The sequence below is a fragment of the Bombyx mori genome, chromosome 24 (genome assembly GCF_030269925.1).
Source record: "Bombyx mori chromosome 24, ASM3026992v2".
Classification (NCBI taxonomy): domain Eukaryota; kingdom Metazoa; phylum Arthropoda; class Insecta; order Lepidoptera; family Bombycidae; genus Bombyx; species Bombyx mori.
Window position 1 is genome coordinate 10,541,902 of NC_085130.1, and position 14,699 is coordinate 10,556,600.

Genomic DNA, 14,699 nt, shown 5'->3' on the forward strand with positions numbered 1-14,699 from the left:
CTTAACAAACCTTAACACTTGTACAATACTGTAGGGCAATTAAAAGGGCAGTAGCATTGACGTCTAGTTTATAGGTAAAGTACAAAGCACCAGAATATTTTGTGAAATTTTAATTTACAACAAATTATAATTCTCAGGGTTTGATTTTATTACACGATGTTATTCCTTCACCGTGGAAATCAATCGTGAACATTTGTTAAGTACGTATTTCATTAGAAAAATTGGTACCCGCCTGCGAGATTCGAACACCGGTGCATCGCTACATACGAATGCACCGGACGTCTAATATTTTAGGCCACTACGACTTCAACTCTTTTGACTGTCACTTAACATAATTATTATGAAGTCAGCTACACACGAAGGACCTGTTCTGTGCTCATGGCATTATGACAAAACCCCTCCTTAAAGTCCTGTACAAACCTGTACCAAGTTTCACCACGATGACTAGAGCGTATAGTCGGAAATGATACAAAGAAACACTTTTGTTATTACGCTACTATCGGTGAGTATCGACGATAAAATTTGTTGTTGTAGTCCTAGGGCACACCGCTGGTACATAGGGCCCTCACAAGTTGTCTCCACTTTACCTTGTCTTGCGCTTGCTCCTTGACATCACTCCAGGTCACAGTCCTCATCTCACTGTCCACGTTGCGTCACGTGTAGTGTATACAGGGCGACCAGGTCTTCTCCTGTCAAGCGGTTGCCACTCAAACGCGATTGATGCTGCGTTGACTCCGCTACGCTGTAGAGTATGTCCTATCCAACGCCATTTCCGATGGGCTATGTCTTGCGCGATGGGGTTTTGGTCACATTTAGACCAAAGGTCTTTACTAGAGATAGTGACTGGCCAGAATATGCGGAGCAACGACCTCAAGCATTTGGTTAAAAAAAAAAACCTGCACTTGGCTCGTGAGTGTCTCGGTCACTCTCCTGTCTCACTCAGGATGTGAGACCGGAGATAAAAGTGTATGCTTCAAATTATTAGTTCGTGCTATATATAAGTAGCGGATTTAAAAAACAAAAACCAGTTACGCCCCATCACTATTTCACGAGGGGATGGGGTGAGCGCCATTTCGGAACACCCTCAAATAAAACTGTAGCCTTATCTCGGTGTATTAAAGTGAAAATTCGTTTAAGCAAGTCGAAGTACTTAAATATTTCTCCCATGAAATAATCAGTGGGGTCATGTTCGCGTACAGTTCGTTCGCGATATCGGCGTATAAACGAAATGCGATTTTTAGAACGAAAAATTCATTAATATCGTCCTTTTAATGTGTTCAGTCTCTTAAAAGATATTGTTCAGTGATTATCGCGATGTATAATAAGTTTTAATTTGCGTTTTCTCTAGAAAAGAAGGCGGGATTATCAATGTATTTGACAGAAGGCGATTGATGGTATGTGTGTGTGTTTTTTTTTCCAATAAGAATGTGTTTGTTATTTGACGTTTTCTAACACGTTTGTCGTATCAAACTTGCTTAAATATTCGCGACCGCGCTAATTCAATTAAGAAGTGGTATCGTATTTTTTTTGTTTTAAATTAAAATCAGTAATGATGGCACTTTTTCGAGGATTACATCTGCGCGATAATTAGTTCTCTCCAGTTCAATCTACGTGAGGGAGGCACGAGCCTCTTATCATTTACCAGACCTCCGTTTCGACTTAGCTTCGCGGCAGAAGTAGGCTGGGAGGGGGTGCATATCTGTGCCGACTTAACATAGCCAGTAATCTTTGTAAAAATTTGAGAGGGAATACGTATTCATCTAGAATAGAACTCGTGTGGCATCAATATGGCATTTACATTGTTCATATCTATGGGCTCTTAACCATTTTACACTAGGTTGACCGTGAGCTCGTCTGCCCATCTAAAAATAAAAAAATAAACTGGTGATATTAGCATGCCAATGTGGCCCTGTAAGTATATAACATCAAAGAGATGACAAGCTAGTCTTGTGTTTTCTATCTTCTTAAATGGAGTGGAGACATGGAAAAAAGGCTGATCAAAGTCAGGTCGACGTATTTGAGATATGGTGCTGGAGGAAAATACCGCGGATTCTCTGAACGGCACATCGGACCAACGCATCAATCCTGAAAGAACTAGGCGTCTCCACAAAACTGCACCACTTGCCTGCGTAGGATTTTCGAGTTTTTCGGTCACGTTGCGAGGAAAAGGGATGAAAAATTCGAAAAACTACTCATAACCGGCAAAGTGGAAGGAAAGAGGGCTAGGGGCCTAGTCCCATGCGCTGGTCCAATCAAATTAAGATGACATCCTGCATCAATGTCGCTATTCACTGCGCAGAGGACAGAAAGAAATGGAGGAACATAGTCCAAACAAAATTGCTCCGTAAAGGTCACGACCCTGAGCTCCGAGGAACACGACGCAAGGAGGAGGAGTCGGTAATATTATCCTGTCGAAACGGAAGAGGTTTCATGATTGAAAATTCCTATATTGCTCTCCAATCGGAGTGGTTACAAATACCGTAGAAGGAATACGAATGATGTAGATGCTTTGATGATTGCCACAGATGAGGACTGTCGGCCTGACCTGGAGTGATGTTAAGAGAGTTCGCAAGATGGTGAAGTGGAGGCAATTTTCTCTTAATTATAAATACCAGTTGGCGAATATAGCATCCTGATACAATAATTAGGGTACGCTGCTGCCACTTCTGCGGTGAATCCCCTAGTTGTCATTGTGGCGGTAGCCATCATACAATGCAAGAGCATCATACAACAACCCATATGTTAAGCGACTTGACACGAAAACCTGCCCTTATTATTATTTTCCTACCTAATCGTAGCCTAAGGAGGTATTCCTACTAGACACGGCTTGATAAGTGAGCTCACGGGCCTCAACCTGGGAGAACTTGCTAAAACTGGCCCTAGCAGGAGCAGCGCTTCGCTGAATCTACCACAGGATCAAAATCGCGACAAAGTCGTATTCTGTGTCGCAGTCGATGGTAACGGTGACCGATGTTAGATGTGCCTAGAAACACCGACAGTGGATCGGAAGGGACGATAGGACGTGCTTTGGGCGGGGCGCGGCTTTTGGTTCTCCCATCATAGTAGGGTATGTCATTAGAGGCGCTCAATAAGGGGGTTATTGGATCGTGCCGTTTTTTCGAACAACCCTTATTATGACCATAACTAGCTCCTGACGTCGTGGACAATTCTAGTGAATTCACTTGATGTCCTGTCAACGTAGGTAGATAGATGCTTTTGTTTTTATTGGTCATTTGAGTGACTGTGCTCACGGCTGACATGATGTGATGTGGTTACTAGAGCCCATAGACAATGTAAATGTCGTCACCCACCTTGAGACATCACTTTTGAGTCTAAATTCTGTAATACAACGTCTGCCCTACTCTTCAAACATTGCAGTGGTAGCTACCCGTGCGGACTCAAGACGTCCTTCCATTAGTAATTAGACTTATTCGAATTCACTTTTCCCAAGTCATAGCTCCAGCAACAGATATAGCAACTACACCGTGCTCTTTGATATCATCGAAGAGTTCAGCATGGCAGTTGACCAATAACGTAAGCGTACTCGTGTAGCAGCTGCGGTTGAGCTGTTAGCACCCCCCCCCCCCCTTTTTGGCTTAGCCATATCCAATTGTTTTATTGCCTCTATGAGTAAATGAACTCACGACCCACCTGATGTTACGTGCTTACTCATTCATCATTATCCTGCCCTTCTCCCAGTCACCTGGGGTCGGCGCAATATGTTTTCTCCTTCCATACTCTTCTATCATATACAATTTCTTCGCTCACTCCCCTCTTACACAAATCGTCTTTCACGCAATCCATTCATTTCTTCTTAGGTCTATCTCTTCCTCTATATCCTTCCACAATCATAGTTAGCACTCTCTTACCAACCTCATTTTCATTTCGTCTCATCACATGTCCATACCATCCCAAACGCGCACTTCTTAGCTTCTCTGTCACAGGTGCCACTTTCAGACTTCTCTCTCTCACATCTCTGCTGCATGCAATCGCCTTTCATGTTACGTGCTTACTAAAGACCAGATTATCAATCCAACGTATTTACGTTGGCATTTGCCACCATCCACCTTGAGAAATTAGCTCTCAGTGTCAGCTCTACAGTACAACGGCAGCCCTACCCTTCAAACCGGAGCACTAGACCCTTTCGTGGCAGATACAGACAGGCTGGTGGCTTCTACCCGTGCCAATTATTAAACTATGCCATCAGTAAAAAGTATAAAAACAAATATTTTTTTGCATGTTTGTCCTTTAAGCCCTCCGAAAGCGATTGTGGAAAAACTTGATGTAGTTTTGTTACTTCAGACCTGGTTTCTCTCATAGCACCGTCACCGTGCAGATTGCGCTGAGACAGTGTGCCTAATTCACGACGGACTGACCGACATCCACCAATTGCTTCATAAAGACTCTTAAAAAAACTAGGCGCCGCTTAATCTTTGACGAAAAATCGATACCATACCTCTAAGGTTTCTCTACAACGCTTACCCGAGTTTTATGGGGAAATCCATGGTGATAATCCCGTGCGGGAAACGCGGTGCAAATGCTATCGGATTTCTCCATATAATCTAGGCATAAGTATCGTTTTGAAGTCTGTTCAACCACGATATTATTCAGTGTTCGTTTACGTCGTTTAGGGTTTACAGTAAAAACATAGTGAAAGTTTTTTTTTTTTGCTCTTTTCTTTCCCTTTCTCTGATTTTATGGTCGAACACTTAATCTCATCCACATCGCCTGTGGGAGGCGTGTAGGGAGATACCATTTTACAAGCAGATCATGCGTCGCAAATGGACATAGAGAGACCTTACTCTTTGAGAAGTTCTGCACATCCCAAAGCAAGGCAAGAGCAAGCGGAAAGTAGGCCATTCCTAACTGACCCGGCAGCACACTGGCAGCGGAGATGAATCTGGCTAATCTGGCCCGAAGTAAAGCGATGGAGGAATACTCTTGCAGACTTCTGTCCCATCTGTGGGCTTTAGGAGTTTAAACAAACAACAGGAATGCTGTTCACGATGAAGGGATAGCATCGTATAGTAAAAATGAAACCTAAAAATTTATGTAATTGGGAATAGGGAGGTTGGTAGTGTCTGTTCGCGCGAAATTATTAAGTATATGCCCTCTCACTTGTCGAAGACCTTGCTCAGTATGAGTTTCTTAACGTTCTCGATAGCGTAAAAGTTAACTCAAATTTGTATGGAGCTGGAACGTTTGCCTACGTTTACCGCTTTTACGCTATCGAGAATGTTAAAAAACTCGAACTAAGCACACGGGTCGATCTGTAAACACTTGGTGACGCACCTTAGAGACAATTTGAGTGAACGCAATTTGTTAAGGCCCTGTGTACCAGCAGAATACCATATGACTACTATTGCTCTCAATTGTAAATACCAGTTGGCGAATATAGCATCCTGATACAATAATCAAGGCACGGTGCGGCCAATTCTGCGGTGAATCCCCTAGTTGTCGCGATAGCCATCATACAACGCAAGATTTGACAGAAGGCCTGAATCTCGCTTACGACATTCTCAAGATCAGCTTGCTTATATACAAGTTCCGAACAACATTTGGACCGTCGGTCTACCGAGCAATATCGACCGCTATGTCTAAGATCTTCCTTTCGTCGTTTATCTACAGTCATACGGTATCCTCGGAAGCAACTAGGGGAAATTTAGATGTGAACAAAGTCAACATGGAATTGGCTTAGGCCAAATCTCGACGGGCGTTTTCGATTCCGGGAATTAAAATGAAGAACGACTTCAAAAGATTAAAATTTACATTAAAACATTGTAATACAATAATGAGTCACGATTTTTTTTCTTGTACAGACGCGTAGACTAACTGTACGGCAGATTAGGCTTTAAGGGTTTATGGTAGTCCATAGATATCATCTTTGAGACAGAGGATTAAAGATTGAATTAAGATTGTTTTGTTTGACGGCTGTCCCGCCTAACAAACTAGAAGACCAGACTGCTTCACAGCAGAATTAGGGAGGACAATGGCCTCTACCTATACCTATACTAATATATTATTATAAATCTACAGCGGTTTTTACGGATGTTCCGTTATAACTACTGAACCATGCATCCGATTGACATGTAGAAAATATATATGCTTAATAGATAGGCTAATATTTATATGAGTGTTGGACTCCCTACACCAGTTGTGACTTCAAAAAAGCATAAATACGAATGTGTACTGATAGCGTCATTTTTAACCGAGTCCAAAAAAGGGTCTCAATTCGACTGTATTTTTTTTTATGTTCGTGAAGTCCTAATTATTGACTGGGTGAATCGATTTTGATGATTCTTTTTTTATTAGAAAGCTGACGCTTCCCGTGTGGTCCCATTACAATTTGGTTCAGTTCTGATAATGGTATCCACGAGAAAACCATATAAGTCTTAAATTTGCATTAAGTACGTGCGAGACAAATAGATGAATAACTCAATAACTCGATATCACGCTAACCGATTTCGATGATTATTGTTTTCAGTGTATATTAATTTGTTTTGGAATATATATTTTTTCTATTTGAAGTCGGTTTTATTTACAATTATTAGTATTTCTCTTTCGTTATTTTCGTGGATGTTGGTTGATTGTGGGATATAGAGCACGCGCGTTTTTAATACGCTTTTATTGGCTACAGACGTATGTATGTTTGTATGTAACGTAATCTTTGAACATGATTTTGACCTACTCCAACACGTCGGATTAATTTGAAATTAGGCATACTTATTAAGGATCGATGAAAATTCAAAATTAAAAAAAAATTGGAAAAATTGATTTCAACTAAAAAAATGAAAAATGATTTTATTGTAGAAAAGCGTGGGGTGCTTTTCAGGATATTATCAAAATAACCCTTCTACTCATATCTGTTCATAAAATATTTATAACTACTAATACCATGAACCCCACGCTTTTTTACAATAAAATCATTTTTTCTTACACTATTTTTAATGCAAATTTATTAAAATTTATTTTCTATTTTTTGGTTGGATTTTCTATAAAAAAGCGTTTTTTATTTGTTTTTTTTTTAACTATTATTTATTCTACGATCGTATTATTGTTAAATCTTGTCTCGCTTCTGCATGACCTCGTCGAATTCATTACTGTTACAAACAAGACTGTAATTAATGAAAATTTACTTTGGATTCGTTACGAAAACCCTTCGAATCCCTGTAATTTTATTCGGGATTATTTTTAACCGATTTCAAAAGATAAAAGGTCGGTACCATTGTTTTTTTTTCTGTACTGCCCTCTATTTTATTCGAAAGATGGCGCTTCCTGTGTGTTTCCATTTAAATTGTATCAAGATCTGACTAGGAGCTTTCGAGTTATCCGTTTTTATTTCCCTACCTACTGGTAGGCGAAGTGGCTATTTCAGCTACGCCCTAACATGTAGGTGAGCTCGCGGGCTCAACCTGAGAGAACTTGCTAACCTAGCAAGAGCAGTGCTTTGCATAATCTACACCGGATCGGAATCGCGACCCAGTGAGGAGTTTCTTATTTTATTTTATTGCTTAGGCTGGTGGACGAGCTCACGGCCCACCCGATGTTAAGAGGTCACCGGATCCCATAGACAACGTAAATGCGCCACCCACCTTGAGATTTAAGTTCTAAGGTCTTACTAAAGCTACGCCCAAAACACGTCATCTCGGTTCCTCCCGATCCACTAACGGTGCTTTTAGGTACCCCAAGCACCGGTAATCGTTCTCGTCGAACCCGTCGCTTGCGACGAAGGGCTCGGCGAGTAAATTAATCCACAGACACAACCCACTGAGATTCTTGCCGGATCTTCTCAGTGGGTCGCGTTTCCGATCCGGTGGTAGATTCTGCGAAGCACGGCTCTTGCTAGGGATCGTGCTAGCAACATCATCAAGTTTGAGCCCCGTGAGCTCACCTACTAATTCGGCGAATCTAGAATAACCCCTCGAGGTTACTAGAATAGGTAAGATAAATAAAAAGTTACAACGGCTGCTCCGCATTTCAAACCGAAACGCATTACTGCTTCACGGCAGAAGTAGGCAGGGCGGTGGTAGCTACCCGTGCGGACTCACGAGGTATGTGCGACTTGACGATCTGCAAGGTGTTGGGAGTAGACCGCAAGCCCAAGCCCTACCTACTAAACGACTTCCCTGCACTCTTCGCCCAAGCGTCCGATCCCCTCCGAGGTCAGAACCTAGATGAGGTAGGGGGTTACCGCGATCAACACTGCACCCAGACAAAATCTCCCAAAGACCTAACGTATGGTTTTTGTTACAGTGTGGAACGCACGTCGGGACTGGTGATGCGGTGGCAAAATGAGACCGGAATGGCGATGGATAGTGGTCGTTTTAAACGTCGTCGGAGCCCTGTCTCCGGTTATTAAGATAGGTACGTATGTCTTCTTGGTGTTCATTAGAGCCCTTATTAAGATAGGTACGTTCGTATACCAACGACTTCACGGTCTTCATTAGCACCCTTATTAAGATAGGTGCGTTCGAATACCAACGACCTCGCGATCTTCATTAGCACCCTTATTAAGATAGGTACGTTCGAATACCAATGTCTTCGTGGTCTTCATTAGTACCCTTATTAAGATAGGTACGTTCGCATACCAACGATCTCACGGTCTTCATTAGTACCTTAGCACCCTTATTAAGATAGGTACGTTCGTATACCAACGACCTCACGGCTTTCATTAGCACCCTTATTAAGATAAGTACGTCCGTATACCAACGATCTCACAATCTTCATTAGCATCCTTTTTAAGATAGGTGCGCTCGAATACCAATGTCTTCGTGGTCTTCATTAGCGCCCTTATTAAGATAGGTACGTTCGCATACCAACGATCTCACGGATTTCATTAGAACCCTTATTAAGATAGGTGCGTTCGAATACCAATGTCTTCGTGGTCTTCATTAGCGCCCTTATTAAGATAGGTACGTTCGCATACTAACGATCTCACGGTCTTCATTAGTACCCTAATAAGATAGGTGCGTTCACATACCAATGTCTTCGTGATCTTCATTAGTACCCTCGTGCCACGCTTCATGGATAATTAAGCCGGTGGATTGCGTACGGATAAATTGAAATATTTTGGTCCCTTTTTTATTGCTTAGACGGGAGGAGCTCACGGCTTACCCGGTGCGACTACCGGAGCCCATAGACTACAGCAACGTTAATACCCCGCCCATCTTAGAGACTCTCTAGTCTAGACAACAATAACCGTTAAACTAACCGCAAAGTTGGTAGGGACCACCGCCCTGCCTATATCTGCCATGGAGCAGTCATGTCTTTCGGTTTGAAGGGCGAAACAGCCGTTGTACTGTTAAAGCTAAGACTTAAAACTCTTTCTAAATCTTTAGAACTCTTTCTAAGTCTATAGAACTCTTTCTAAGTCTTTAAAACTCTTTCTAAGTCTATAGAACTCTTTGTAAGTCTTGAAAACTTTTTCTAAGTCTTTAGAACTCTTCCTAAGTCTTTAGAACACTTTCTAAGTCTTTAGAACTCTTTCTAAGTCTTTAAAACTCTTTCTAAGTCTTAGTTTTAACAGTGCAACGGCTGCTTCGCCCTTCAAACCGAAACTCATTACTGCCTCATGGCAGATATAGGCAAAGCGGTGGTACTTACCGACGTTGCGGATAATTACGGTTGTTCTTGTCACGAAAACTTTCCACTAAGAGGACGACCTCTCGACGAAAATAACATGATTCTTCTTCTTCTTCTTCTTCTCCATCGCTTCCTCATTGCTGAGGATCGTGACTCCGTTTCAGCTTGTCGACTGCCAGCCTCCATCGGTTCCGGTCAGTTGTCTGGTGTAGTGCAGCGCTAAGTGGTCCGCTAGTTTGCTCGGAGATCTGGTCGGACCAACGTTTGGGGCTCCGGCCTCAAGGACGTTTTCCTTCTAATTTCCAGTGACCATCAGACGTTCCGAGTTGTCTACACTTCAGCGGGCAACGTGACCAAAGTAGCGCATTATGCGTCGTAGATAGGTGGTAGACAGGCGTTGAGCTTTCTCCAATGACATGACAATCTTCCTAAGATTCGTACTTTCATAGGGGCGTTATTCACGGAGGACGAGCGCGGCGGAAGCGAGGAGCTGGCCTTCAAGTACTCCGTGTACAGGATCAATAAGGAGAGAAGCGTCCTGGCTAACAGCACCTTGGTATACGACATCCAATACGCTCCGGCCAAGGATACGTTTAAGACTTACAAACGAGGTAAGGCATTATTAACTTCTTTTTTTATTGCTCGCGTAGGTAGACGAGCGTATGGCCCTGGTGGTGAGTGGTAACTGTCGCCCATGGACTTCAGCAATGCCAGGAGCAGAGCCAAGCCGCTGCCTACCGCTTAATACTCTCCACAAGCCTCGTTTGGAGAAGGACATGTCATAGCGCTCAGGAAACACCGTGGAGGGGAGCTCATTCCATAGCCGGATGGTACAAGGCAAAAAAAATCTCTGGAAGCGCACTGTGGATGACCGCAGTGGCTCCAGGTATTATGGATAAACTCTGCTCCGGTGGCGGGCGGTGCGGTTACAAAGTTTTTGCTTCACGTATTAATTTAAAGAACTAGCCGTATTCACCCGCTTCGCTGCGCTTTTAAAATTAACATTATTATTAGGGAGTCCAACGCTCATATAAGTATTAGCCTATCCATTAAGCACATGTATTTTCTACATGGATACCAAGTTTCAAGTCAATCGGATGCATGATTCAGTAGTTATAACGGAACATCCGTAAAAACCACTGTAGATTTATATATTAGTATAGATATAGATAGATATAAGACCAGCTAATGCTAAAAGCTTAAACTAACGACTTCGGAATCAAACTTGCACTGCATGGTACATTAGTCGGATTCATTAACCGCGGTGCTATCAAATATTCCGACAGTTTCCTAGTAGAGTAGGCGGTATTCACAAACTGCAATATTCAGACAATTATTGCGCTTTTAAAGCACCATTGAAGCGAGCTTTCAGCCTGTATTAAAAGCTTCTAGTGGCTTTTCGTTCTCGCATTGTGGACAACCGGATAATTGCCTATGAATTTTTAACGATTTTTCAAAAACTCTCCGACGCGTTTTTTCTGAATTATATTTTCGGAAAATATGAAAAATGATTTTTATTGCTTAAATAGGCGGACGAGCTCACAGCCCACTTAGTGTTAAGTGATTACCGGAGCCCATAGACATCTACAACGTAAATGCTACCACGCACCTTGAGATATAAGTTCTAAGGTCTAGTATAGTTACAACGGCTGCCCCGCCCTTCAAGCCGAAACGCATTACTGCTTACGAAGAAAACAACAATTTGTCTTGAAGTGATCTTGAAATACACATCTTATATATATACAGTACTGAGCTTTATTTAAAAAAAAAATATTTTAGAAAAGCGTCTTTTAATTTAAAAATAATGGTACAAACATCAATACAAAATTCACAGCAAAATAATTTTAAATAGTCATTTATAAATGTTGTTGACTTATTAAAAACGCTATACGTGTGTACAGGTCGATTCCTAATAATCAAACTGCACGATAGTCGTTATTTCGACGCTCCGAACTTTATACGCATTAATAGAGAGTCGATCTATCGACGGTTCGCGCTTCAAGGTTAAAGAGGTACGAAGATTGCTTCGCTACTGTCAGGCTAAATCACTACATAGTATAAAACAAAGTCGCTTTCTCTGTCCCTATGTATGCTTAAATCTTTAAAACTACGCAACGGATTTTGATGCGGTTTTTTTAATAGATAGAGTGATTGAACAGGAAGGTTTATATCGACGCTTGAAAGGCAAACGTGACTAAGCGACAATGCGTGAACTTTACAGTAGACTAATTTAAAGTTGAAATGCCTGAAAAAAATTCTATTTTAACGAATGTAGCTGTAGGATTGAAATAATTTTAATAGACCTAAAAAAAATTTTTTTTGCGCATCGAATATGGTTGTTACCTTTCATTTATGTACAAAGCAGTTATTGTCGTTTAGTCACGTTTGCCTTTCAAGCGTCGATATGTATAACAACATCCATTAAATAGTGGAGAAATCAATAATAAATTACAGTTTCCGAAGCGAAGCGAGGGCGGGTCGCTATTACGTTTATATAGGTATAGCTTTTTGAAGTTACATGTTTTTCTGGGAATGTTTTTTAATTTAAGTGACCATTTAACACCAGATCGATTGATCTGCTCGTCCACAATATCAATTTATATTTTTATTTATTTACGAGAAATATATTATTATGAGAAAATTGAATTTTAACGTTAACACTAAATGGTAGAACGAATTCAAAGAGAGCTTCCCACATTTATGTGACCCTGGTACTTTTTTAAGATATTTAGACGCGTCGCTTTGTTCTAATTGGACGAGCAGACGCCTCACCTGATCGTAAGTCTTCTTTAAGCGTCCACTCCATATTTAAAAATGAGTAAAATTCTAAAAGTATACATTTTTATATTCATGAACAATTCGAAATTCGAATTCAATAAACTTTTTTGTGGCCAGCATTCTAAAAGAAAAGTTTTTACTGTGTGACAATACTTATGACCTGACTAGTTATTTCACTCAACAAATTCATTCATGCGTTTCTTTCCAGCGTGTTCGCAAGTCAAGTCTGGCGCGGTGGCCTTATTTAGCAGCGGAGGCGACCTTCTCGGTTCGACCCTGGACGCCATCTGCAGGTCTCTGCACGCGCCCCACATGCTGGTCGCCCCGCAAACACGACCTACGTGTGAGTATCTTTATTACTGGACTTATTACGGACACGGTAGGCAGCGGTTTGGCTCTGCCCCTGGCATTGCTGACGTCTATGAGCGACGGTAACCACTCACCATCAGGTGGGCCGTAAAAAATAAAAAAAAATGTCTGTCTACCGTGTGACAATTGGCTTTATAATAATAATAGCCTTTTTATTCCTAAGCATAGGATTACAAGAGGTCCCTAGTTCGGTGTGCCTTTTGGCATATGCCTCCTCCAATTCCTTCCAATTGGCTTTAAAAGTCCTTAAACTATTCCAGTGTTTTATTAAAATCAATTGATATTAATTAATTCGTGATCTGGCGGTTTTAATGTTTAAGGCATTTTGTATCAGTCTAATTTTTAACAGACTCAAAAGAAAAAGAGGAGCTTTAGAGCTTTGATTGTTAATCGTTTTTTTTATGAGTATGCAAAACTTTCATTCTATATAAGTCGATGTTAATCATTCATTCGAAGCCTGTTGCTTCAATTGTGGTCCCAAACTAAATTTTTCTTTTCGAGACCCGACATTCAATTTTGTCTTTAATTTATTAGTCTTTATCTCGATTTGCAGTAAACAACGAATCATTTACGATAAACCTGTATCCGCCGAGGGGTTTGCTAAATGAAGCCTTCGGAGACCTCATTGGATATCTGAATTGGACCAGAATGGGGGTTCTATACGAAGATTTTGGTTACGGTAAGAACCACGGATAAAATTTATCAACCAATGGGCTTTTATGTATTCCTCTCAAGAGAGGGTTTTTAATTGACAACCGAAGTCGTCGCGGCCTAAAGGATAAGACGTCTGGTGCATTCGTATCGAACGACGCCGCTGGGCCGATATTCGAATCCCGCAGACGGGTATCGATTTTTTTTATGAAATACGTACTTGACAAATGTTCACTAATGGATTCCATGGTGTATGAAAATCAAAACCGAAAAAATTGCGTAATTACTGGTGGTAGGACGTATTGTCAGTCCGCACGGGTAGGTACCACCGCCCATGCCTATTTCTGCCGTGATGCAGTAATGCGTTTCGGTTTGAAGGGTGGGGCAGCCGTTGTAACTATACTGAGACCTTAGAACTCATATCTCAAGGTGGGTGGCGGCATTTAGGTTGTAGATGCCTATGGTCTCCGGTAACCACTTAGCACCAGGTGGGCTGTGAGCTCGTCCACCCATATATGCCATAAAAAATATAAATATGTGCATCAGTTTCTGGTAACCATAACACAGGGAATTCTAATTTGGGGCTGAATAACTGTGCGTGAATAGTACCCAGTTATTTATTCAAAGGTTCATTAGTGCCACTCTGACTCTTTTTGTGGGTCTCATTTAGGGTGTGTTGTCTCATTTAGCCGATCAGCCAACTTATAAGCGAGCTAACGCGAATAAATAACACTGTGCAACAGGGGATCTGAGTATACTGGACATCGCAAAAGACGGACGCGACATGTATGCGGTGCGCTGCGTTGACCCAAAGGACTACAGGAAGTCCCTGATACAACTGAAGGCTCAAAGGATAAAGAACGTTATCGTGGACACTGATCCCGCGAGGTTTCGGCAGCTGGCAAGAGCCGTGAGTATGGGCAGGACGTTGAGGCTGATGCGAAGTCCTGAGTCCTGATAAATTCCCGCCGCGATATAGGTTTTTATATAGCCAGGCCTCTGTCTACTAACTACAGAGGACTTTTTGGAGCCACGACCAGCGGCTTAGTTTCAATTCCCCCATACTCGTGTACTTTCATAGATGCCATTTTTTTTTCCTGCCTAAGCTGATAGCCTTGAGAATCTATTTCAGCGTAACCTTAACAAGTAGGTGAGCCCACGGGGCTCAAACCTGACGACGTTGCTAACACGAACCCTAGCAAGAACCGTGCTTCGCAGAATCTACCACCGGATCGGGATCGCGACCCACTGAGAAGATCCGGCGAGAAACTCAGTGGGCTGTGTCTGTGGGCTATTTTACTCGTCGGGCCCTTCGTCGC

At 41.8% G+C, this 14,699-nt stretch overlaps 1 protein-coding gene across 2 annotated transcripts in view; it reads left to right on the top strand.

Moving 5' to 3' along the window:
* Positions 1 to 1,180: 1,180 nt before the first annotated feature.
* LOC101735379 (glutamate receptor ionotropic, kainate 2) overlaps positions 1,181 to 14,699 on the top strand; it is a 39,276-nt gene continuing 25,757 nt past the window's right edge. Inside the window, exons 1-6 of one of the 2 annotated variants that reach the window (XM_038020024.2) lie at positions 1,181 to 1,394; positions 8,254 to 8,364; positions 10,032 to 10,193; positions 12,569 to 12,703; positions 13,283 to 13,408; positions 14,124 to 14,290. In XM_038020024.2, the coding sequence (XP_037875952.1) occupies positions 8,292 to 8,364; positions 10,032 to 10,193; positions 12,569 to 12,703; positions 13,283 to 13,408; positions 14,124 to 14,290 (663 nt within the window). In that variant the 5' untranslated portion in view covers positions 1,181 to 1,394; positions 8,254 to 8,291. The remainder of the gene's footprint in view (positions 1,395 to 8,253; positions 8,365 to 10,031; positions 10,194 to 12,568; positions 12,704 to 13,282; positions 13,409 to 14,123; positions 14,291 to 14,699) is intronic. The other variant, XM_062675760.1, reaches the window with a different exon arrangement.